Source organism: Heloderma suspectum, chromosome 1, assembly GCF_057233095.1.
Source record: "Heloderma suspectum isolate Gila_16-S chromosome 1, 16-S_ref, whole genome shotgun sequence".
In the NCBI taxonomy this organism is placed as follows: domain Eukaryota; kingdom Metazoa; phylum Chordata; class Lepidosauria; order Squamata; family Helodermatidae; genus Heloderma; species Heloderma suspectum.
The window spans coordinates 439,071,053-439,097,627 of NC_139458.1; the positions used below are offsets into that span (position 1 = coordinate 439,071,053).

The 26,575-nt window shown below is 49.4% G+C and overlaps 1 protein-coding gene across 3 annotated transcripts in view; it reads right to left on the reverse strand.

The window, feature by feature from the left end:
• LOC146360388 (nuclear GTPase SLIP-GC-like) overlaps window positions 1–26,575 on the reverse strand; it is an 83,705-nt gene that overhangs the window by 12,915 nt on the left and 44,215 nt on the right. For all 3 annotated transcript variants that reach the window (XM_084830684.1, XM_084830776.1, XM_084830862.1), the window contains 8 exons: window positions 21,664–21,839; window positions 21,062–21,080; window positions 18,225–18,314; window positions 14,488–14,593; window positions 13,704–13,837; window positions 13,241–13,405; window positions 1,980–2,128; window positions 439–577 (listed from right to left, as the gene is read on the reverse strand). In XM_084830684.1, coding sequence (XP_084686810.1) covers window positions 439–577; window positions 1,980–2,128; window positions 13,241–13,405; window positions 13,704–13,837; window positions 14,488–14,593; window positions 18,225–18,314; window positions 21,062–21,080; window positions 21,664–21,839 — 978 coding nt within the window. The remainder of the gene's footprint in view (window positions 1–438; window positions 578–1,979; window positions 2,129–13,240; window positions 13,406–13,703; window positions 13,838–14,487; window positions 14,594–18,224; window positions 18,315–21,061; window positions 21,081–21,663; window positions 21,840–26,575) is intronic.

Below are 26,575 nucleotides of genomic sequence, written 5' to 3' on the forward strand. Positions count from 1 at the left end.
GTGGCCTCTGAGATGTGTGACTGCCATGGCAGGAGGACAGCAGCGGGACTGTGGACAGTGGGGCTGTAAGGTACCACACTGCTCGGGTGGTTCTGCAATCGGGGGGGTGCACGCTTGTCGTGGTTTCCCTACAAAGCCCTAATAAAGCCTTAGGCCCCAGATCCCCTAGTCCTCTGTGCCCATCTGACAAAGGCACACAGGGAGGAGTTATTTCTTGCTGCCCCACAATTATGGAATCCCCTCCCCCGCCCCCCACTCCATGACTGCTGGCCAGCAAGAAAAGTCTAAGCAGCTCCTGGAAGTGTTATAAATAAAACCAAGATCATAAAATCCCCATTTAAACACTTGGTGTGGGTGGGATGGGGAAGAAACCTTGTACTTTGTTTTGCTTTGCTTCCCCTGGTAAATACTTCTGCTTCTGTCTCGGTACGAACTTACTTCATGAATGAGAGCTTTAATCTTGCCATTGTCATCAGGTATTTTGTTGCCTCTTGCAATCTGATGAATCTTCTCCTGCACCTCATTTATAAATGTCTCCAAATGGAACCAGAGATTGACTCTGGTAGCTGTTCGGGTTCTGTTTGAATAAGAAGGGAAGTGCTGAGAACATAGCAATGAGCTTCATCCCTAGTCATGCTCTGAGCGGCAGGTGAGGAGGCGCCAAATCAGAGTGGCCACTGTGGAAGGGGCACCTGTGGCCCAGTCTGGACATCCATCTCAGGTATGAAATGCACATGCTTTAGTATTCAACAGTAGACTATCAACCTATTGGCAAAATACAACATCCTATTTGAAAAAAAAACACACAGTTTCTTACAGAACATAAATTTAAATAAGACAAATAAATGACTGAATAAATATAGCATGAGTTCAATATTACAATGAAACAATCTAGACTTAATACATAACAAGTACAGAGCAAGATTACAACAGGGTAAGGCAAAAAAGCCCTAATCCAGTCCTAGCTTCAACTGCTGGGCTGGCTGCCCTCCAGGGGGAACTGGCTTAACTACAGTTCAGAGATACTGGGTGAGGGTCTTTTTACCAGGCTAGATGGGTCCAGCTGGCTCCTTCCTCTCTCCTCTAGAGGAGGCTGGCAGCAGCAAGGGGGAAATGTTGGGGAGTGCCAATTTATGGTAAATCCTCATCCACAGCCTCCCACGTTTTCTGGCAGGTAGTGCTGGTCTGACTGTGTTCGCAAGCTGTATGACTTTTACGCACTCCGGGAGAGAGCAGAGGACAGGAAGGCCTGGCGTGCTATGGTCTGTGGGGTCACGAAGAGTCGGACACGACTTAACGACTGAACAACAACAATGACTTTTACAAATGACCTAAGAACTTGAGTGGATGTGGACATATTTGCACGTGAAAGGCTGTGCCTGGGTGGAGATCTGGCCAGCCTGGCTGCTCCACTGGAAAGTAACTGTGGCATTCTGGAGGGAGGGAGGAGGTGGCTGTCACATGCAGGTAATGAGCCCAAGCCACAAAGGGAAAAATACAAATGGACAGAAGACAGAAGGAAGGGGATGGATGGATGGATGGATGGATGGATGGATAGAGAGAGGAGTCCTGTGTGTGAAGCTGTACAACAGACAGACAAGTTCTGTTCTGAAGGACTGCAGGAAGTGTTTAGAATTAGAGATGGACTAGCTGACCCTGGGACTACATGTATGAGAAAAGTGTCAGCCTCTATGATGAGCTGGCTATCCCTTGCATAAGGCAAAGCTGGACAATGTTTAGCTTTCTCCAGTTGGTTAGAGGGACTAAACTATCTTTAATAGCTAACTTTAATAGAGAGGTGTTATCTTTAATAGCTCATTGCATTGTAGTTTTACAAAAGCTTAACAATAAATGGAGCATGTCATGTTAAAAAAAGATTAAAACATGCTGGAGTCCCCGCAGCGGCCCCAGTGGTAAAGGTGGGTGAGCACAGACTGAATTTCCAAGGGTAAAAAACCAATATGATTATATTCTCTTACCTGAATATGCTTCCAAAAGTGTTCTCAATTTTATCATAGATGGGCCTGGCAAGTTCTTCATTGAAATCTATGCGTGCGAACACCTTAGAAGCATACACACCATTCTTCAAGCACACAGCTTTTAGGGTTTTGTGGAAACCTTTGTTTCTCTGGATAATTAGAAACAATGTTTTTTACTGAATCATTTAAGGGAAGACCTCTGTTAAAAGTAGAGACAGACAAATCTGACAATTTTGGTTTCTCCCCATTTCTCATTTGTGTATATTATTTTCCCTAATATAATGCATTTTGTACACACTTTCCCCTAGTGTGTACACTTCTTTGTGGTCTCTGTGCATCACACATATGGAGACTCGATTCGGGAAACTTCTATCGCTGAGGAGTTTGGGCGGGAACCTTTCCCCCACCATCCCAGGCGGCGCGTGTAACTAGTGGGTTCCCACTTATTCCCTTAGCTCTCTTTCATCCACCATCGCGGTCGCCTCATCTAGGAACTTCTCTTGTGTTCAGTCCATCTGAAAGCACTTACATTACTAAAAGCTGAGTTTTAGTCGTTCTCTCTCTCTCATATATATATATATATACATATATACACACACACACACACACATACACATATATACATACACACACACACACACACACACACTTCTACCTTTATTTTTGCATTATTTTATTGTTTCACGATCCTGCGATCGCCCTTGAGCGTGTATGGCCCTCAAGGCACCATTTAGAAAGTGTTCCTGTTGTGGGAGCAAGTTACCGCCGTCTGAGAGATATTCGCTGTGTCTTTTCTGTGTTGGGGAAGGACACATCATTGAGGCTTGTCCTCATTGTCAGGCATTATCAAAGCAAACCTGATGAAATCGGGCTGATCAACTGAAAGCCGCACTGTGGAAAAAAGCTCTTGAGGTGGTGCAGACCCTCTGACGGGCCCCGGTCTCTAACGCCCCGTCTGGGGATAATCCATCCTTGCCTATGCCTGTACAAGCGTTGAGGGTTACAACCCCCCGGTGTCCCGCACAAGCTTCCCCAAGAGCAACTAAGCCTCCTACTCTGGGGCGGGCGCTGACACTTCCGTTGGACAAAAAGTTTACAAAAAAGGCCAAAACGCCAAAGCAAGCAGATCAATCTGAAGAAGAAGAAGAAGACGAAGAAGAAGAAGACAAAGAAGACGACGAAGAAGGCATCAAAGAGATTATCTGGCTCCCCTCAGGACCAAGTCAGGCCACGCTCCCCACCCTAGGATCAGTCTAAGTCTCCAGCACAAACTGTTGTCGCTGATGCTCCAGCGAGGCCTCAGGATCAACCAGCATCCCTGGTACTGAAAGCAACACCCGCTGCTCCAACAGTGCTCCTTTCACCCATCGCATTGGCGATACCGAGATTGTTCCCGGTTCCAGTAACACCTCTGTTGGAGGGGTGAGATCCAACACTTCTCCCCTCCTGGACCAACTTCTTTGCCACCTTGTTTTCACTGTTCCCCAAGGGGATACAGATCCTGAGATAGACCTGCAGGTTCACCTGACTCCCTCTTCTCAGTTGTGTCCATCAGGCAAAGTCAGCCCCGTAGATTCTACGAGCGACTGCGAGAGTGGTCCAGATCCCCGGTCTTCAAATGGGGCAGATATTATGTCAGGGATTTCCCATACAGACCTCCACAAAATTGGAATGAAGAGGGGGAAGATCCCCACAACTGGCACCGATTCTTTCTGCAGGAGATATCTTCGGATTGGGAATGTCCTCAGTATCAAGCCTCACCGTTGGCTATGAAGCCAAAACCTCCTGAACCACAGGAGGTGTTTCCTGCTCCCCACCAGTTGCTGGAGAGCTGCACAGCCCATTGGCTCCGCAGATGCCTCCACCTCATCCACCACCTAGGCAACAGGCACCCCTTCAGGCCTTGGCCGCACTACCTCCTCCCTCTAGCACACCACAGCATCAGCAGGATCAAGCTACGGTGCAGGTTGCTCCACTTCTGCCTACAGAAAGATCGCTGCTGTGAGGCACCAAAGGCTACAAATCTGGCCCTCGTCATCACCCTCATCACCACACACCTCCCTGTCATCTCCAGAGGTGGCGGTCGGGTCCCAAGATGTGATTTCTCCTTCAGAAGATCTCAGGCAATTCTCAGATCAAATCATGAGGATGGCTTACTCGCTGGGGCTCGCCACCCAGCGTGCTGTCCCCACGATGCAAGATTTAGTCTCTGACCTGTCAACACCGAGGCAAATAGACCAGTGTGATTCCACTATTGCCTGCTCTATGAGACATGATTAAGCAGTCGTGGAAGCCCTCCTCCGCTATGCCTCCCACATCTAAGCGTTTGGAGGGGATGTATCGGGTGCAGGAAGTGGATGCTGAATTCCTATTTAACCATCCTGCCCTGAACTCAATTGTGCTCTAAGTGGCTCAGAGGAAGTCCTGTAGGGCACACTCTTCCCTGATGGGTAAGGAAGGCCAACGCCTTGACTTCCTTAGAAAGACGATATATTCTTCTGCGGCACTTGCCTTTAAAATGTCAAACTATCAGGCTGCCATGGCTGGATACCACTTGTTCCTTTGGGACAAGGTAGGGAAGACATTTGAACATCTTCCTGAAGATAAAAAAGGTCTAGCCCGCATGTTCCAGAATGAAGCAATTAAGCTCTTTAGACAACAGATCAACACCTCAAGAACCAAGTGGACTGTGATGCTAAACTCCTAGTTAGCTCCATTGCATTTTGGCAACATGCATGGCTTTGGTCAGTGGGAACTATCCCAGGAGGCTTGGTCCTGAATTGAGGGCCTCCTCTTTGATGGGCAAGGCTTGTCCAACACTGAAACAGATGAGGCATTGGATTCCGTCCAAAAAGCCAGAACCACGGCCCATAAAATGGGGTTTCAGCCGCAGGTTTCAGCACCATGACCACGCTGATGGTTTCAGCACCCTACGGCCCAGTATCAGCCTCCTCCATCAATTACCCCACAACAACAGTAGCAGCCTCCACATTCTAAGAAGCCTTAGGCTGGTTGAAATACTATTCTTTCCACTTGAAGGATGATGGAACAAATAAAAAGTGCCTCTGACTGTCTCCCACTTTCTTCTTGTCCAGCTGCTCAGTCCCCCATCTTCGGCACTATTCTGTCCCACTTTCTGTCTCCCTGGACCAACATCACCATGAACTCCTGGGTTCTTTCCATTGTATGGAGGGGCTACCAGATATAGTTTAATATCCTTCCTCCACTTGATACCATGAAGATCACAGCTCCATCGCCTGTGCTCCATCACAAGGTTGATACTCTCCTCAAGAAGGGAGCCATCATACCTGTGCTACACTCTCATCTCCACAATGGGTTTTACTCAAGGTACTGAAGGAGAATGGAGGACTTTGGATGATCCTGGACCTCCAAGACCTAAATCTCTACATTTCACCCAGGAAGTTCCACATGGTCTCTCTGGTGTCTATCCTCCCTCTCCTCTCCAGAGGAGATTGGTTTGCCTCTTTTGACCTAAAGTACACATCTTTCCACATCACCATAGAGGACACGTACCAGTGTTACCTCCAATTCATCATCGGCTCTGATGCCTACCAGTTCTGGGTGCTACCTTTTGGCCTTGCCACCACCCAGAGAGTATTTCTGAAATGCATGGTGGTGGTCTGCTCCCATCTTTGCATGCAAGGTGTCCCCGTACATTGGCGACTGGCTGCTGGTGGCGTCAACTCAGAACCATCTTCTTTGGTCAATGAAAGTGACGTGCAAGCTCTTTCAGGACTTGGGACTTTGCCCCAATCTAGAGAAATCCCATCTGCAACCCACCCAAAGCCTTCAGTTCATTGGGGCTTTCTGGACTCCCACGCACACTTAGCCTTTCTTCCTCGGGACTGAATGAAAGTGTTAAATTTTTGGCGGCACTGCTGTGTCTTCATAGGTCCACCTCAGCATTCAAGCTTCAGCACCTAATAGGCCTTATGGCTACAATTACCTCTGTCATACACCACACTCATTTGCATATGAGGCCTCTCCTGAACTGGCTCATATGCAATTTCGATACCAAGCGGGATGCATCCCCAGACCAGGCCGCAGCTTCCACAGGACAGCAGAGACTCCCTGCGATGGTGGACAGTGCCAGCCAACCTGTCAGGGGGCATACCCTTCCTTCAACACTCTCCATCCTGAGTAGTAACTACTGATGCATCACTTTGGGGATGGGGAGCTCATTGCTGAAGCCTCACTGTTCATGGATGATGGTCAGCTATGGTGGCGATACAATATATCAATCTCCTGGAGCTCAGAGTGATGGGCAAAGATCTTCAAGCATTTGAGCTGGACCTGGTGGGCAGACTGGTCCAGGTCACCTCGGACAACATGAAGGTGGTCGTGTACTTGAACAAACTAGGGGGTATGAGATCACTCCTTGCCCTGATGCTCCAAATCTTCCATTGGTGCATCCCTCACTGAATTGGACTCATGGCAGTACATGTGGCTGGTGTCGACAATGTGCTTGCCAACCAACTCAGTTGAATCACACTGACCTCCCATGAGTGGGAGGTGGACAGATCAGTACTGAGAACTCTCTTCCGGCAATGGTGCATACCGAGGGTGAATGTATTTGCCACACAGCACAATGCTGTCGGTCAGACATTTTACAGTTGGGCAGGACAATGTGTGGGCTTGAAGGGAGATGCCTTCATCCACAAATGGACAGGGGCTCTATACTACCTTTCCCCTCCATTCCCACTAATCACCAAAGTCCTAAGCAAAGATTGGAACAGGCAGTACCACATGCATCATCATGACCCCGTGGTGGCCTCACCAACCTTGGTTCACCCCGTTACGCAGAATGGCACAAGGTCGATACTGACATCTCCCATTGCATCCTTCCCTTCTCACCAGGGACAACAGCGAATCTGTCACCCACACCTAGCAACTCTGCATGACAGCATGGAAGATCAGGTAACAGACACTACCTCGGTCCCGGCAGCAATTCAAAGGATTCTTGATGCTGCCCATAAGCTCTCTTCTCAAAAAACTGGGCTGCTTTTTCTTCTTTTGCCCGCACTCAGGGCTTTCACCCCCTGCAATGCTCCTTGTGCCAAACTGTACAGTTCATTGTCTCTCTTTTCAAGAAAGGACTCAAACTCTCATTCTGAAGTGTATACCTCTGTGTGCTGTCTCCACATTCCACCCTCCTGTCGAGGGATTGTCTGTATTCTCACATCCGACATTGAAAAGGTTTCTGAGGGCGGTTAGGAATCTGGTGCCACCAGTCACTCTACGGTACTGAGCTGAAGCCTTTCAGTAGTACTAAAGGTGCTGTCATCCAAGCCTTTTGAGCCACTCGCAACTACAGGCCTGCGCCTCCTTTCTTGGAAGATGGCAGTTTTGCACATCTACACGCTATGCCAGTGAACTCTGTGTGCTCAGAGTAGACCAGCTGTATCGTGCCTTTCACCAAGATAAAGTGGCACTCAGACCTGACCCTGCTTTCCTACCTAAAGTTGTGTTGGGTTTTCATTTAAATCAGGACATTGTTTTGCCTGCTTTCTTTCTACACCTCTGGAGTCGACTCTGCACACGCCCAACGTTCATCACGCTCTGGCTTCTTACAAGTCGAGGACAGAACAGTTTTGACTGTCACCCCACCTCTTTGTCTGCTATGGTGGCAAATGCAAGGGGCAGCCTTTTCCAGCTCAGTGCTTCGCTTCTTAGGTTGTCAAGACAATCGAGCTATTGTATGGCAAGAGAGCAGTTCCAGGCAGGAGTCATCAGTGGACAGTTTCAAGTTCCAGCTGAGAGCTGATATAGCCAGAGCTACCAGAGGCCCATCCGGAGCTCCCCTGCATCACATTACAGGATTGTGTGAAATCTCCTCCTCATAAGGAGGGCCCTACTCATGAGGAGTTCTTTACTCATGATGAACCCTCCTCAGTAAGCAAGTACTCCTTTGCCTGTCCAATGTCCTATTCTGAAACAAGGTGCCAGCGTTTTCAGGAGCTAGGTGGTAGCCAGCATAAGAACATAAGAGCCATGCTGAATCAGATCAAGGGTCCATCTAGTCCAGCATTCTGTTCACACAGTGGCCAACCAGCTGTCGATGAAGAGCCCTCAAGCAGGACACAAGTGCAACAGCACCCTTCCACCCATGTTCCCCAGCAACTGGTATACACAGGCATGCTGCCTCTGATACTGGAGGTAGCACATATCCATCAGGATTAGTAGCCATTGATAGCCTTCTCCTCCAGCACTTTTTCTAACCCTGTTTTAAAGCCATCCAAACTGGTGGCCATCTGTCAGGAGTGCCTTGGCGGCCTGTCTTAGTGGATTCCAATAGCCAAACTCAAGACACAGAGGAAAGGGAATTCTTTTCAAAGCTTTAATCCCATTACAGCTTAATGACTCTTTCAGATGCCAATCACCAGGAGCATGACCTAAGCTTCAGGCAAGCAGTTGATCCCCTGTTTGAAAGGGAGTCACTTGAAGACCCAGAACTTATGGGCTAGGGAGAGATCCTCCCTCTTTCCCTTGGGTCCACAGGAGGTGGCCGTTGCTTGTGCGCCAAATGGGCGCTACGCCTCCTTGCTCTTTGCTCTTTGCGTCAAGCATCTAAGAAGCCCCCCTCCCGCATTCCTTCACTACCCGGGTCACTAAGTATCTCTGGAATACGCAGGGAGGAGGAATATCTGCCAGGTGCTGAGCCTGTGAGGGGTGAGCTGGCTCCTCTCCCACGGATTGCTGTTCCTCCTCAGAATCAGAACTGCTCTGGGGCTCTCTGGGCTCAGTTTCCACCCTGACACCATCACTACATCCTGTGGTAGTGAATTCCATAGTTTAACTATGCACTGTCTGAAGAACTCCTTCATTTTAACTGTCCTGAATCTCCCACCAGTCAGCTTCATGGGAGGACTCCAGGTTCTAATATTATGAAAAAGGGAAGAAAATGTCTCCTTCTCTGCTTTCTCCACCCCGTGGAGCCGCTATCTTGTTCCAGCCGCTATTTTGCTCCTGGTTGGGGTGGTGGCCCTCAGGATCTGAGCAAGCCTGACGTCTGCCCAGCTCGGCTGTAATTGATGCATTTCACTGTGCGGGGCCAAAGCCTCGCTCGCTCCCTGAAGCCCGGCCTTGGCCACCCCTTTGCTCCCTCAGGCTCGTTTTCTGAGAGTCCCCCCTGGACTGATGCAGCCCAGGAGCCAGCCCAGCACCGGGGGGGGGGGGAGACAAAGCAGCACCACGCGGGTGCTGCTGTTTCTGGCATGCATAACCGAGACCTGGGGGAGGGTGAGCAGGGAGGAGTTAGTCTCTCTCAACTCTGCCTACTGGGGTACTTGGTTCAGCATCAGGGTAGGCTTGGGGGCTGGGGAGGGGGCGTTGCTGTGGTCTGTAGGAGTTCTATCTCCCTCTGCAGGCTCCCTGTCCATCTGACTACTGGTCTGGAGTGTTTGCACCTTGTGTTGGGCCAGCGGGGCAGATAGGGATTCTGTTGGCATACCACTCATCCCGCTGCTCAACAGACTTCCTATCTGAGCTGATGGAGCTGGTTTCATGTGTGTTGTTGAGATCCCCCAGACTGTTGGTTCTGGGGGATGTCTACATTCTTGCTGAGGGCACCTTGTCTGGGGCGGCTCAGGATTTCATGGTCTCCATACAACCATGGGACCGTCCCAACATGTCATCAGCCCAACAAATGTAGCAGGGCATACTCTAGACTTAGTTTTCTCAACTGGACAGGGAGATGATTATCTGGAAGTGGGGGACTTTGCTTCAGTCCCTCTGCTGTGGTCAGGTCATTGCTTGCTGAGGTTTAGACTTATGGCAGCTTTTCCCCTCTGCAAGGGTGGAGACCTATTAAGATGGTCCGCCCCAGAGGCTAATGGATCTGGATGGTTTCCATAGGGCTCTGGGGAGCTTTCCAGCTGATATGGCTGGCTCCCATGTCGAAACCCTGGTTGATCTGTGGAATGCAGAAATGACCAGGCAATTGACATGATTGTTCCTGAGCACCCTCTCCTGAGTAGAGCTCATACTGCTCCATGGTATACTCCAGAGCTGAGAGCGATGAAACAATAGGAGACGGCTTGAATACAGATGGAGAAGAACTCCTAGTGGTTGCAATCAAACCCTGGTGTGTGCCTATTGTAAGGTATACTGAGGGGCAGTGAGGGCAGCAAAGAAACAACATTTTGCTGCCTCCATTCAATCTTCCATATGCCACCCAGCAGCGCTTTTCAGGGTTGTCCGTGGTCTGTTACATGCTGGCCCTAAGGACACTTTAGACCCATCTGAGGTCCACTGTAATTCATTTGCTAGGCACTTCCAGGATAAAACCTCTTGCATCTGCCAGGACTTAGACTCCAGTGATAAAGCAGGTGAATCTGGTGAGGTGTCCAGAGCACAGCCTCGTCCAGTTTTCTCGGATGAGTTTCAGTTGGTACAGCTCGAGGATGTTGACAAGGTGCTTGGACTGGTTTGTGCAACCACTTCCATATTGGATCCTTGCCCCTCTTGGCTTATAAAAAGTGCCAGCGAAGGAACAGCTGGCTGGGCCAGGGGGGTGATACTGTAAATGCCTGTAAAAGAGGGAGGGTCCTGGGCTGCCTGAAAGAGGCGGTATGAGACCACTTCTAAAGAAAATCTTCCCAGACCCAGAAAATCTTAATAATTTTAGGCCAGTGGCAAATGTTCCTTTCCTGGGCAAGGTTCTTGAGCGGGTGGTTGCCAACCAGCTCCAGACACTCTTGGATGAGACTGATTATCTAGATCCATTTCGGTCGGGGTTCAGGCCGGGTTTTGGCACAGGAACAGCCTTGGTTGCCCTGTACGTGACCTAGGTCAGCAGAGAGACAGGGGGAGTGTGACCCTGCTGATTCTCCTTGACCTCTCAGCGGCTTCCGATACCATCGACCGTGGTACCCTTCTGGGATGACTGCCTGAGGTGGGAGCGGGAGGCACTGCCTTGCAGTGGTTTTGCTCTTCACTTGAGGCTGTGGATGTGCTTAATTGGTGCCTGGCTGCAACAATGGACTGGATGAGGGCTAATACACTGAAACTCAATCCAGACAAGACTGAGATGCTGTTAGTGGGTGGTTCTCCAGACCGGATGGAGGGTGCTCAGCCTGTTCTGGATGGGGCTGCGCTCCCTCTAAGGGAGCAGGTTTGTAGCTTGGGGGCTCTCCTGGAGTGGCACAGAGCGCCTTCTACCAGCTTCGGTTGGTGGCCCAGCTATGCCCCTGTCTAGACAGGGATAACCTGGCTTCAGTTGTCTATGCTCTGGTAACCTCCAGGTTAGACTACTGCAAAGTGCTGTGCATGCGGCTGCCTTTGAAAATGGTTAGGAAGCTGCAGCTTGTGCAAAATGCGGCAGCCACACTGATAACGGGGACCAGAAGGTCCGAACATATGAGACTGATTCTGGCCCACTTGCACTGGCTGCCTATATTTTTCCAACCCCAATTCAAAGTGTTGATTTTGACCTATAAAGCCTTACATGGCTCAGGACCACAGTACCTGAGGACCAACAGAACACCTCTTCTGGCATGAACTGGCCCATACACTACGATCTGCATCTAAGGCCCTCCTCCGGGAGCTTCCTCTGAGGGCAGCAACAAGAGAGAGGGCCCTCTCGGTGGTGGCCCGCCATGTATGGAATAATCTCCCCAATGAGCCCTGCCTGGCGCCAACATTGTCATCTTTTCGGCGTCAGGTTAAAACTGCCCTCTTCTCTCAGGATTTGGCAGCATATAATGAGTCTTTCTGATTGTCTCTGGCTGATTGTTTTAAATCATTTTAGGTATTGGTGGTGGTGGTGGGTGCTGTTTGTTCTATGTCATTACATGAATGGTTGTATACTTCATATAATGTCTTTTAATGGATTTTAATTGTTGTGAACTGCCCAGAGAGCTTTGGTTATGTCCTCTGAGGCAACCTGTTCCTGGGGCCTTCTGGTTCTAAAGGTTCAAACCCTTCCTCTGAGGATGATTCCAGCGGAGTCATGACAGCCTGGATGCAGTGATGGATGGGATGAGGGCCAAACTGAAAATGAATCCCAACAAGACAGAGGAGCTGTTGGCAGATGGCTCATCTGCCCAGGGAGGCAGTGCTCAACCTCTCCTGGAAGGGGTTGCACTCCCGCTAAAAGATCAGGTTCACGGTCTGGGGGTGCTCAGTGATCCAGCTCCATCGTCATCATCATGACATTTCTATACTGCTCAGTGGCTGATGCTCTCTGCGTGGTTCACAATAGAAACTTAAAACCATAAAATACGGAAAGATAATAAAACATTTCTGAACCATTCAGAGAGCTTCGGCTACAGGGTGGTATAGGAATATAATAAATGCAATGCAATTAAATAAAAACGTAATACGAGAACCTACACAGTTTAAAACATGAGACTAAATCCAAAGTAAAAGCAAGCAGTGGTGCAAAGACCTAAAGATGCAGTAATACCGTTTTTAAAACAGAATGAGTAAAAAGCCTGGGAGAATAAAGAGGTCTTCACCTGGAGCCAGAATCAGGGACCCCAATCCAGAACACGCTCCCTCTCCAAACTGGAGCCACACAGTAGTTCCTGCCAATTCCAGTCCCCACCTGCCCACCGCTACTTGCCCCCAGAGGTGCTATTTCAGTGCAGACAGCACCTTCAGGGGCATATAGCAGATGGGGCAATAATTATCGGCAGGGAATTGGTGCAGGGCCCCACTTCAGAGCAGGGACATGTGAGGCTCCTTTTCCAGTGTTTTTCCATTTCGGGAGCCCCGTGATGTGGGCAGGATCCTTGCAGGACTGAGACCTACTGCACATGGGGTCGACCTTCCTGGCTCATAAAACTGCCAGAGGAGGGCTGGCCGAGTGTGCCCGGGGGGTGGTCACTGCCTCTCTATGCAGGGGAGTGGTTCCACTGGGCCTAACGCAGGTGATGGTGAGGCCGTTGTTGACTTGGCCCTGAGAGACCAAGGGGAAGTGTGGGTGCGTGGAGGGGAAGTGGGAAGCACGCACAATCGATGGCACTGCACAACGTCAGCCTTAGCTTCCCGTTTCAAGCCTTTTTGGCGTTTAAGCCAACATGACACCACCTTAACTCTGGTCTAACCTGGCAGGTTTGGGGATCATTGAATAAGATGTTTCAGCCTCAGGTCATTTAAATGGAGACTGCATACAACTTGGTAATAGGAAAGATAGGACAGCTGAGACCAAATTGTCCTAGGGAATACTGTACACAAAAAGGACATTTGGAGAGGGATGAAATATATTAGCATATAAGTGCTTGAGGGATTTTCCTTACTGTGAGCATCGCCTCAACAATTTTTTCATAGCGCCTTCCGGCATCCTTCACACCTTCACAGAGGGGCTGTTCCATCTGATTGAAACATCTTTCAATTTTCTCCCCAAAAGCATCAATCTTCTTATTCACAAACTCTTCCACACCACTCTCCTGAAAATGCTGCTCCTATGGCAACGACAAAAGGGACATCAGCAAGGCACCAGAACAGAAGACAGGTAATTAGAAAGGGTGCAGTTCCCCCAAATTGAAGGTGTAAAGTTGTCAAGAAAGATGGATAGCAGAAACAAAGGAACTGGGAGGCAGGAGGACTATGGATCAGGAAGCTGACAGGACTAAGAGGCCAAGGAGAAGCATGTGGGGATTGTAAAGGATTGCTAAATATTTGATTACTGGTCTCTTGGCTGCTTTAGTACAATCACAGAGAATACTTATTTTTGGAAATAAGATGTGTCTTAGCTCATACCACAAATTGTTGTTTGGAACCAATGTTCTCAGCAAGCAGGTGAACGCCCAAAATTTCCTTCACATACTCTGTCACCAACCTCTCCTTCTCCTTCAGATAGAGTCTCCTGATGTATTCCCTCAGCTTTGGTATCTCTGAGATGAATAAAAATAAAATAAAACTAGTTAAACACAAGGCATGAAAAGGCAAGATGTATTCTTCAGAAGAACATTCTGCTTGAAGATCCTTTCCTCTAGAACACTTCTTAGTACTTCAAATTGTAACAAGCTCAAGTAATATAAAAATGCAGTTTTGTTCTGGGTTGATTCTATGGCGGGGAGACTGCTCCATTATGGGCTGCACCTGGCTTGACAACAAAGAAAAGGTGAATAAATGCATGTTCATTAACAGTCACTGCATGTGTTGTGTGCTGTTCTTTCAGATTCCAGCAGGGAGGAGGAGAAAGAGATTAAACAGGACAAGACCACTTTCCTCCTATAGGAAGCTGCTTTCTGGCTAATCTCCAACATATGCTGGCAAATATGATCCCAAAGATGGAATGGGGATGGCTGTGATTATTCGCTAAGTGGAGGATGGTGTATCCTAACGCATACGCCAGAAAAATGCACAAATGTGCTGCAGCTGCATGTGCTGTTCATGCAAACGTAGGGCACGTGCATTCTCCCTGCAGCCCCACCAGCCCCAGAATTCAGCACCGGTCGCCAGCCTAGGTCAACATGGAGAGGGGGCTGCTCAGCTAGAGCAAATGCATAGAAGCCCCAGAATTACTTCTGGCCTCCATTACCCGTTTCTTCTTGACTTAGATGTCTTCCGTTCCAGAATTCTTTGGCGCTGACGGTATAAACCAGATCGGGCTTGTTCAAGACTTCTGAGTCAGGTGGTACCCTTCTCTGAAAAAGAGGTGATGGGAAGGTTCTTACCAAAAAAAACACTCCCTGTTTTGGCGAAAGAACACACCCATACTGGATGCTGTAGAAAACACAAACAATTAAGCATTTAATCCCTGCAACACCAGCCCCTTGTGACAACCTCAGCACCAGCACTTGCAAGGAGGAGGCCTACAAAATCAGCTCGGCTTTGGTCCATCAGGGGCATGCGAAGCAAGATTAGCCGAGTGTAGCATACCTTTAAAATCCAGTTTTCAGGGGTCACACAGTGTTTGAAAGGAACATACTTCTGGGTGGGTGGCATGGAGGAAGTAGAACTGAATGTCATCAAACTGGCAGGGGCTGCTCAACCAATGAGAGAGGCTTGTTTCCCGCCCCTGTCCAGGCTCCCCTCTGCTACTACATTATTATGAATGGAGAGCAACTAATTTTCCCCACATGTGCAGATTTCCCTGAAGAAGCCAAAATCCCCAGTTCTCCAGCGCAGCATCTGAAGGCTCCCCGTGAGAGCTATCCCCTACTGCAATTTCGCTGCATTCCAGCAATCTGCCACGGAGTTATTGCTACCACCCCATTTTTCCCCATGTGTACACTTTTGCCTGTTGCTTCTAACTAGGGATGTTGCAGGCACTAGACTGGGTGTGGGAGTCCATTGCCCCCACACACACCCACAACCCCAGGACCGCACCCACCGAGCCCCTGCCCTTGCTCATGCCCACTCGCACCCTCCCGGACACATATGCACAGTTTGGGGCTGGGAAAACTTAATATGCGCAATATTAGAGGCATTATGCTGTGCATATTTAAATATGCACGTTTTTTAAACTCCCTTTTTTCTGCCAAAAAAAAGGCGGCAAAATGGTGGACACTTGCTGGATGGGCCCGGGGTGGTGCGGGCAACTCACCAAGCTCATGGGGGCTCGAGCACAGGTATGGGGGGGAACGGGGGAAGCGCTTCAGTGGGTGCCCAGGGAACCTGAGCTCGGGTGCGTTTGCACATCCCTACTTCTAACCCCCCTTTTGTTCCCCTTCTCCTTCTCCCTGATCACAATGAGAAGCTCCTATAAACGCAGAAGATCGTTACTTCGATAAAGCGGAAAAGAGACCTTACATAATAACGGAGAAATGACTTTATGTCAGAGACTACAGAACATCAAAGAAGCACAACATCGCAATAGTGATTTAAGAGCACATCGGAGAAGCGATAGAGTGCTTTAGGGCATGTTACTGAAGTTAGCCTTTAACCCTTTCACTGCAGGGGAGCTAGATTTCTTAATTCTGAGTAAACATGCACAGAAGGGGGGGATATGTTAAAGATTAAAAGTGGGCTAGGTAAGGTGAATGAGTGTCCCCACTACTGTGATAATGTGAAGGGTAGCTGCTGCACTCCTGGGGATTTTCTCAATGGGAAGAACTACTTCCATTGGGGAAACAAGGGAATGGGGCGTCCCACCCCCTTGACCACATCACTGCTAGGTCACAGAGGCATGCCCAGGATTTAATGCAAGGAGGGGGGCAAGGGGGACATGACACACTGTCCTAAAACTGCCAGGGAGCCGCTTTCAGTAAAAAAAGTTGGAGCAAAAGGAGTTTCAGAAGATGCGGAAGCTGCCAATCTGGTTGGCAGTGGATTGGTGATGACGTCATTTGCCGCAATGGAACTCAAACTGCTCTAACTTCGCACTAAATGGCTCATGAAGACAGCCCCCCAGTGAGAGTCAGAAAGACCAGGCTGCAGCCAGAGCAAGAGCGAGTCAAGAAGAACAGAGCCTGAAGTGAAAGCAGAGCCTGAAGAGTGAGCAGGAAGAATTATTATTATTATTTAAAATATTTCTTGGCCACCTTTCAGGGCAGAAGCCTCCCAGGGCAGCTTACAACATTAAAACACAGAAAAACAGTTAAAATATTAAACATGATAAAAACATAAAAACAATTAAAACAACAATTAAAACAATAATTAAAACCAACAATAAAACCAACAATGGTGTTAACAGGAGCAACAAGAGCAGTCATATCAGTAGAAGGTCAAGGCAAAATAATACGTTTTCAAGGCCTTCTTAAAAGACTGCAACGAGGGAGCATGGTGGACCTCCGATGGCAGTTTCTTCCAAATATGTGGGGCACTACAGAGAAGGCCCTCTCACGTGTGCTCACCTACCTGGCTGCTCTCACAGGTGGGCAAACGAGAAGGGCCTCTCTTTCTGATCTTAAAGTGCAGGCGGGCTGATATGGGTGTAGACAGTCCCTCAAGTAACTTGGTCCCAAACCGTTTAAGGCTTTAAAGGTCAAAACCAGCACTTTGAATTGGGCTTGGAAACACATGGGTAACTAGTGCAGCTGGCGCAGTATAGGCATTGTATGATCGAATCGGCTCACCCCCACCAATACTCGGGTGGCCGCATTCTGTACAAGCTAGAGTTTCTCAACCGTCTTCAAAGGCAGCCCCATGTATAGCGCATTACAGTAGTCCTGCCTAGGGATGTTAGAGAAATCCACCATGGACTCCAATGAGGCTGGATACAGCGGGAAAAACCACAGACGCAAATGGCGTAGCGGACGCCATTTGCGTCCATAAAACCCTTGGTTTAAGCTAATTGCAGCCATTTATGGCTGCATTTAGCTTAATCTAAGAGCTTTACGGCCGCGGATGGTGTAGCAGACACCATTTGCGGCCGGAGTCAGCCCTCACTCAGCCAGCGATACGGCATGGCAATGGCAGCCGGCTGTATCGCCAGTGATACGAAGCCAGCAGCCAGCTCCACGGGCAGAAGAGGATTCCGGGGGGAGGGACGGATCACCTTCCCCCGGGCGGATTCCCCACCAGAATGGAAGGTAGGGAATCCGCCCATCCCTAGTCCAGCCAGCACATGACTAGCGCGTGGATAACTGAGGCAAGGGCCGTCCTCCCCAGATAGGGCCGCAGCCGGCACACCAGCCTAAGCTGGTAAAAAGCACTCTTGGACACCACCGCCACCTGGGCTTCCCCAGTTAGCGCAGAGTCCAGGAGGGCTCCCAGGCTGCGCGCTTGGCCTTTCGGGGGAGTGCAACCCCATCTAGGACCAGTTGTAAACCTCCATCCAAAGCAGCTGGTTTCCCAGCCCACAGTACCCCCATCTTGTCTGGATTAAATTTGAGCTTGTTCACCCCCATCCATCCCAAAACAGCCTAGCAGCCTAGAAAAGTCTAAGGACAGCCAGGGTAAAGGAACCTGCGTTTTGCAACTTTTATTTTCTTTTAATGCCTTTTGTATCACTCAGCTCTGTTGTGTACATACATTTAGTTGTAATTTGTTTGCTTTAAATCTACTAGTAAACTGTTGTGGTTAAACCCTGTGTCTAGAGTCTCAGTCGCCCCACGTCTACAGCCTAAACCCCACCTTACTGGGAAGGGGAAGGTTAAAAGAAGGGAGGTGGGACTCTGAAGGAGGCAGGAGATCCTTAAGGGGCTGCTCAGGGAGTCCCGGTCATATGTGGAACCTTGACAGGGGCTGAGAGGTTCAAGCCAACAGCCTTACAGAAGAGGTGGAATTTTGCACAGGGACTTGGACAGAGGGTGGGGGACCGAGTGGGTGCCTGGGAAGAGAGTTCCAGGCAGATGAAGCCGCAACAGAGAACTGGTGTGTGGGATGTGTTACCTTCAGCTTCTCCCTAATGCTCCTCTCCTTTCTCTTCTTCACATCTTGGTTCCTCTCTAAAATGGCATCGTGTTCATTCTCGATGGGCACCTGAAAGAGCCAGCAGCAGAATCTCACATACTGCCCAGCCACATGATGAACCCCGACCCACAGCATCCACCCGCTTCTTGGAAGAATGCACGCACCGCTGAAGCCTGACACCACACCAAGCTTGGGCCCCCGGGGGTCCATCTTCACTTTTCCCCTCCAGCATCTCACACTGGTCTGTGATGAACTAAGGGGAGAGTGATGGCGTGGAAATCGGAACAGCAGGAAGCCCTGGCGGAGAGCATGCACGAGCCCGGTCTCATAGGCCATCGGTCCTCAACAAGTGGGTCACAGCAGAGCTGCCCAGGGCACTGCTAGGCGCTTCAAAGAGTTGGGGCTCTGGCCCATAGGGCACATGCCTCCCTAAAATTTGCAAATGCTTTATGCTGATATGTGCACATTTAGAAATAATTTATTTAAATTCCACGGGATGCAAAGCCAGCCAATTAATTTCTCATAACAAAATAGCTTCTTCTCTTAAGTTGCATCCTGAACCCGCATCCCCCCGAGACAATGGAAAACTTTTTCCTAAGCTTAATTGCCATGCAGGGGAAGATCGGGGGGGGGGGGTAGTGCCACATTTGGGGAGGGTAGAGTTATCCCTGCCCGCTGCAGTGCCCTTGGCAATTGCCCCTGCATGGCAATTTGGCTGAGAAAACAGCCTCCTGCTGGCACCAGCGGCCACTCAGAGGAGACCCGGGCCACTGGGAAGTAGATTCGGGGCCAGGGCCCCATGTGCCCAGCCCTAGCAAAGGCCCTGCCTGCCACCACCCCTTTGTGGCCTCCCCCTTTCCTTCTGACATTACACCGGAGCCTGTGTGGCTGGGCCACACCTCGTCTTCTCCGTGGGGCTGGAAGGAGGGGCGCGGGCGGGTGGAACAGCACACACAGGAGGCAGCAGCTGCTTATTGCGGACCCCCTCAGATGAGCACTGTGTATGCTGCCCAGCCTTGTCTTCCTGTGCCAGGCACGAGCCTGAGCCATAGGCCACAACGAAGCACCCTGCACATGCCCAGAGGCCCCTCGCATGGTTCTCAGGCGGCATTCCCAGGCCTTTGCGGGGTGCTCCAGCCTAGCCATGTGTCCTAGTCATGCACCTCAGCCTCCTTCTGCCCTTGCCTGGGTGCCTGGAAGGCGCTGAGCGGGTGGGAAGGAGAGCCAAGAGCGCGCCAGGGGCAAGAGGCTGCCTGCGTCCCTCCCACCTTCCCTGTGGTGTGTCTGCCCCCTCTCTGGGCACTGCCTGCCCGAGAACTGCCCACACCCTCCGGCGCGTCCCATTGTCAAAATTGTGCCCCCAGCTGTGCTCAGCCTGTTCCTCTCCTGTTTCCCCCATTGCACTGTGGCCACCTCCCGATCCTTGCCCCCCCCCCCACGCTGGTGGAGAGCCCCTCCGCCACTCTCTGCTCTGGGCACTCTCGGCCCACCGCTCTGAAAGGGCCCCCCGGTTCTCTCTCTCCCACTCCTGGGGGGCAGGGCCTGCCACAGGGATGGGCGAGCTGGGCGCTGGCCAGGCCGCCAAGCGGAAGGGGCGCTGAGCCGAGCTGGGCGACTCCATGTTCCCTGAGCGCAGAGGCTGCAGTGAGCCAGCTCGGAAAAGAGCAGTGAGCGTCTTTGCCCGTTTCTTCACAGTTCTTCCGGTTCTTTGGGTGCTGGCTACACAAACGAGCATTCAGCAAGTAGCTTTGAAGTGTGTTCCTTTTTCCCCACCCAGTTCGATGTCGCTCATCCCAGCTAAAAATCAGCTTTGGACGAAAATCGGAACGCAGCTTTACTTTAAGGCAGCATTACCAAGCCGTTACAAGCGCTGCCAATACTGTAAGTAATTTTAAGGTGGAAGAGTAACTATCCCAGGTGTATGTAATTGCGCGTACGTATGCAATGCGTAATTGCATGTATGTGTTGTCTAGACAGATGTGTAAACTGCAGCCGCACTCAGCTAGCTGAGTCTTGGACTTTAGGGGCAGTGCCCACCCGGGTTCTGCACCCCTGCCAGTCCCGTTCCACAAGCGAGACCCACCGCTGGCGAACTGAGACCTAGCGCTTCCGGAAGCAACCAGAAAGGAGCGGAATGCGCATTTCTGGAACAGGGCAGGTCAGCGGAGCTCGCGTGAGAGAGCTCCGCCAAGCTGTCCTGATCCAGAAACAAACGCTTCCGCTCACTTCAGGGCTTCCTATAGGAAGTGCCAGATCTCCGCAGTGGGACCCGCCTGCGCAGTGGAATCGGTGGAGGGACCGCTTGCGCAACAGCCCCGCCGTATGCTGCCCTTACATTTTCCACTGTGCTTGTGACAGAACAGGAACCTAGATGGTGTAAGGACGAGCTGTGCTGGCCCAGTTTCTATCAGGAATGGAAGCATGGTTTGGTGGCAGGGGGCTTCCAAGGACCTTCACTAGCGGTTTCCTTAACATTCCTCTTGCCCAGCCTTTCACACGCCTTCTCTCCACCCGAGGTGCGTGGGCTCCACCCCTCTTCAGCTCAGCCCTGCGCTCGGGGCACATGGATTCTAGGACGTGGGTCCCATGTTGCAGATTGGGTTTCCAGGGGGGTCCCACCTCTCGACAAGACGATTGCTCTAGGCCTCTGGGACTTGCTGAGTAGCACCGATTGTGTTTAGGACTGGCTACTGTAAATCAGATCGGCTCTCTCGACAGCTGCAGTTTATGCCTTACAAGTGGAAGCAGGAATTGCTCACATGCACAGACAGTTCCTAATCCATAGTACTGGCTAAATTTTCAGAATCTTTACTTACATTTTTATTTGTTCTTTCCCTGGAAAAGAGAGAAGAAGAATCAATGAGTTTCAAAAGAGTCTCTTAGGAAGAACCATCCGCTCAGCAGGTTCCCCCAATGTAGGCTAGTAACTAGTTTCTAAAATTGCCAGTTCATGCAGGACTAGAGCATGGGAGGTGATAGACCTCAGCCTGACTTCATAGGAAGCTGCCTCATACCAAGTCAGACCCTTGGTCCCTCCAGCCCAGTATTGTCGGCACTGACTGGCAGCAGTTTCTCTCTGGGCTTTCAGGGAGGATTCTTTTCTAGTCCTACCTGGAGAAGCTGGGGATTGAAACTGGGACCTTCCGCATGCAAAGCAGGGGCTCTACCACTTTGCTACGGCCCCTCCCCAGAACCAGTTCATGGTGATATGGAACTGCAGTTATTGAATTTGTACCAGAGAGTCATCACCTTAAACCAGAAAGAGTAGGGCCACATTTTCCCTCAGAACTGAAAATGAAAACCACACAATATGGATCCAATAATTAAGTTCTGAGATTTTAAGGATTCAAATTTGGGGCTTTTGTTATATTTTGGTACAGAGGCTACTCAAACGTGGGTAACAAAATGGCTGCAGTACTCCTCGTATTCTTCAAGGTCCAGGGTATCCGATTTGGTGACCACCATGGCAATGTCCGTGCAGATCCCGCCTATATATGCCTTGATGCTTTCATCCAGCAACGTTTCTTGGACTTTCTCTCCGTCAATGCGCTCAAAGCTACTGATAACCCAGATGACTGAACATTTATCAATATTCTGTTTTGTTTTGTTTTTTTGAGAGAGAGAGAGAGAGAGAGAGAGAGAGAGAGAGAGAGAGAGAATCATCATTAGGCAGTGAGGACTGAGAATAGCAATCCAGCCCTGCATCTTTTTCGAACACCTGTCCACCTTGGCCAAAATCAAAGGAGAGAAGAGTTTACTGTTTTGATTGAAAGAGGCTGACTCCTTCACTCATTCGGTGAGGCACACAAAAGCAGAATCAGTGCTAGCTGGCCCATCACGAATGAAATACGGCTAAACAGAACTTCGGGATGCTATATGACAGGGAGCCCATTGCTCAGCAGCAGAGCACAGGGTTTGCAAGCAGAAGGTCTCAAATTCAGTCCCTGGTGCATCCAGTTAAAAGACAGCAGGACTGGGAGAGACCCTACTGGTCATATCCTCTGCATCTGCATCTCAGCATAGCCCCAAGGAGAATTTAGATTTCAGGGTCCTGATTACTGCTCACCAGAATCTGCTGTGACTAAACCGATTTGAACTTGGCCTGAGCTATCATACCTAAATTAGCTCAACCTGACAGACTTGGACCTCCTTGGACTTGACTGAACCTGTTTTACTTCAACCTAGATCTGCCTGACTCAGTTTGCTTCTTCCCTTCCAGGCTTCAAGCCCTGATGAAACACAATACCGTGGAACTCTGGAAAACTGTTGCCAATCAGAAGAGATAGCACAGAGCCAGAGAAACCGCTGGTCTGTCATGGTATAAGGCAGAGTCAAATGCTTTATCTTAATTCTCATATGTAAATAGCTCTCTAGGCAGAGAACGTGGCCTTCTCTGCAGGGAAACCTTCAGGTGGAATTCTCTCCCATGACACGTCTGCCTCAGTTTAACTTGACAGTTATTCAGGGACTGTGTAAATACTTTTTATTTATTCAGGCAGGCACTTATGGTTTAAGATTCTCCTTAAACTTAGCTTCTCCTTTAAGCTTCTCCTTAAACTTGGAATGGGTTTTATTTCGGCTTTAGAGACAGGTGAGCTCTCAGAACCTCTCCTTGGATTTAAACTGGGGCCTGTCTTCACAGGTGATTTGCTGCAGATTGGGACCATTTAAAGGTCCTTTGGGGCACATGATGTCGTGGCCAGTCTGCAGCCACCCTGGAGTTTACTTGTGGGGAAGCCACATTTTTGCAGAGTACTTGTACTCCATTTTTCTTTAATTTGGCTCACCTGCATTTCAGCTGCTGTGTGCCCATCCTTCCACTTTAAATTCAGTATGAGGGGGGCATTCCTAGGGGTGTGTCTTTCACCTAACCGTGACCTCAGTAACCTTGGTAACTAGAGTAACTAGCCTGCCTTTCCAACACATCAAAGAGCTAAAGTGTTCTTTTGAGCCTTCAGAATCGCCCTGCACTTCCTTTTCACCAGTGGGGGTAACTAGCCTCCGTGATTATGCACTTCTCTGATATTTGCATTACTTAGCTTCTCCGATGTGTTTAGTCATTTCTCTGATGTCACATTACTTCTCATCTCTGATGCACATAAGGGCTTTATTGCAGTAGTGATCTACCATGGCCTCAGGATCATGGGAGCAGAGGAGCCTGTCACTGTGAGCAGGGAGAAGTGGCCACAGAAGGAGAAAGTGGGGATGGGAGCAATAACTCCATGACAGTTTGCTGGAATAAGGCAAAATTGGGGTGGTAGGGTGTTCTCATGGGGAGCTTTCAGGTGCTACACTGAATAATCTGGGATTTTAGCTACTTCATAGGAAAGTGTGCACAATGGAGGAAAAGGGGTGGGAGCACTAACTCCGTGACAGTTTGTTGGAATGGAGTGAAATTAAGGTGGTTGTATGCTCTCATAGGGAGCCTTCAGATGCTGTACTGGATAATTTGGGGTTTTTTCTTTGTCATGGAAAAGTGGGCATTTCCCCCCCTCATTTTCCCCTATTCTCCTCTTTCCTTTGGCATTAAAGAAATGCACATAAGGGCTTTATCGCTGTAGCAATCTACCATGGTCTTAGGATCACGGGAGCAGAGAAGCCTGCCATTGGAAGCAGGGAGAAGTGGCCAGAAAAGGAGAAAGTGGGGTTAGAGCTATTACTTCTTGACTGTTTGCGGGAATGAGGCTTATTTGGGCTGGTGGGGTACTCTCATGGGGAGCGAGTATCTAGCCTGCTGTTTTAGTACAGTTTCTAGAATTCTGAATTAGTTACTCTCCATTCATAATAATATAGTAGCAGGGGGGAGCCTGAACATGGGCCAGGAAATAAGCCTCTCTCTTTGGTTGAGCAGCCCCTGCTGGGTTCATGACATTCAGTTCCATTCCCCCCACCCAATCTGGAAGTATGTTGCTTTCAAGTGCTTTGTGGCCCCTGAAAACCAGATTTTAAAGGTACGGTATACTCGGCTTTTCTTGCTTCCAGTATCAGAGGCAATGAACCCATGTACACCAGTTGCTGGGGAACATGGGTGGGGGGGTGCTGTTGCGCTCCTGCCCTGCATGTGGGTTCCTGGTCAACAGCTCTTGACCACCGTGTGAACAGAATGCTGGACTACATGGAGCTTTGGTCTGATTGGTTGGACTCGGTGGTCTTATAGGCCCCTTCCAACCCTACTATTCTATGATTCTATAATCCAGCATGGCTCTTCTTATGGTCTTATGCTTCGTGTGTCTCTGACGGACCTAAGTTGATTCCATGAAAATATGGATAATACTCCAATGCGCTTCTCATTCTGTTGTCATGAAGAACTCCCCCGGAAATTATCTGTTCCTGTTGTACGGGGGTGGGGCTTGAGCCATTCTTCTGAGCCCCATTGTCCTCTAGGCTTTGGGGCCTGATGTCAAGTTGATGGACAAGGAGGCAGGAAAGGGACACACCTCTGTCCTCTCCTGTCACGCTGACCTCTTCTGAGGCTGCTTGCATGGCAAACGAGGGAAGGGGGTGTATTTGGCTTTTGGGGACAGGCAGACAACACAGGAATTCTTCTCGGATTTTGATTCAAGCGAGAAGAACTGGGAGCCCTTAAAAGCTCAGCTCATGTTTTTCAAGCTCCTGAACTTTATATCCAAGCTTCGCTTGAGAGAACTTTGCCAGCATCTCTAGTGTCCATGCCTTTCCTTAATTTATTTGTGTGTGTGTGTGATTTTCTGCACTTTTAAAACACCCAGTAACCAGCGTTCCCTCAGCAGTGTACAATACATTAAAAGCATAAACACAAACATTAAAACAAAGAATAAAAACAGCACAGAATTAAACCAAATAAAACCAGTTGTTGTTGTTCAGTCGTTCAGTCGTGTCTGACTCTTCGTGACCCCATGGACCACAGCACGCCAGGCCTTCCTGTCCTGCTCTCTCTCCCAGAGCGTTCTCAAGTCCATATTCATTGCATCGGTGATGCTATCTGGCCATCTCATCCTCTGCCGTCCTCTTCTCCTTTTGCCTTCAATCTTTCCCAGCATCAGGGTCTTTTCCAGGGAGTTTTCTCTTCGCATTAGGTGGCCAAAATATTTCAGCTTCAGCTTTCAGTCTCTCTTCACAGGGCTTTGTTTCCAGTCCTCTGATCATCTTTGTTGCCCTCCTCTGAACCCTCTCCAGTTTGTCTGCATCCTTCTTAAAGTGTGGTGCTTCCAATGAGCAGTCAGGGTTGATTTCCTTTAGGATGGACTGATTTGACCTCCTTGCAGTCCAGGGGACTCGTAAGAGTCTTCTCCAGCACCACAGTTCGAAAGCATCAATTCTTCAGCACTCAGCCTTCCTTATAGTCCAGCTCTCACAGCCATACGTTACTACTGGGAAAACCATAGCTTTGATTATATGAACCTTTGTCGGCAAGGTGATGTCTCTGCTTCTTACTACGCTGTCTAGGTTTGCCATAGCTTTCCTCCCAAGGAAAAAGTGTCTTTTAATTTCATGGCTACAGTCACCGTCTGTGGTGATCTTGGAGCCCAAGAAAGTAAAATCTGTCACTGCTTCCATTTTGTCCTCTTCTATATGCCAGGAAGTGATGGGGCCAGATGCCATGATCTTAGTTTTTTTAATGTTGAGTTTCAAACCAGCTTTTGCACTCTCCATTTTCACCCTCAACAAGAGGCTCTTTAGATCCTCTTCGCTTTCTGCCATTAGGGTGGTATCGTCTGCGTATCTGAGGTTGTTGATAATTCTCCCGGCAATCTTTAATTCCAACCTGTGATTCATCCAACCCGGCGTTTCTCATGATATACTCTGCATATAAGTTAAATAAGCAGGGTGACAATATGCAGCCTTATCGTACTCCTTTCCTAATTTGGAACCAATCGGTTGTTCCATGTCCTGTTCTTACTGATGCTTCTTGACCCTCGTACAGGTTTCTCAGGAGACAGGTAAGGTGGTCTGGTACTCCCATCTCTTTCAGAATTTGCCACAGTTTGTTGTGATCCACACAATCAAAGGCTTTAGCATAGTCAATGAAGCAGAAATAGAGGTTTTTCTGGGATTCTCTTGCTTTCTCCATGATCCAGCGAATGTTGGTGATTTGATCTCTAGTTCCTCTGCCTCTTTGAAACCCAGCTTGTACTTCCGGTAGTTAGAATCATAGAATCATAGATTACGATCTCAAGCTGTAATCCTGCCCCTTCAGCCTGTACTTCGCCTTTGCCAGGGGGGTCATAGACCCTCTTTTGGGAGAAGACTGAGCCAAAGTAGGAATTGAGCACCTCTGCCTTTTCTTTGTCATCTGTTATTGTTTTGCCATCCTTATTTAATAGCTGAACCACCATTTCTTTCCTCTGCCT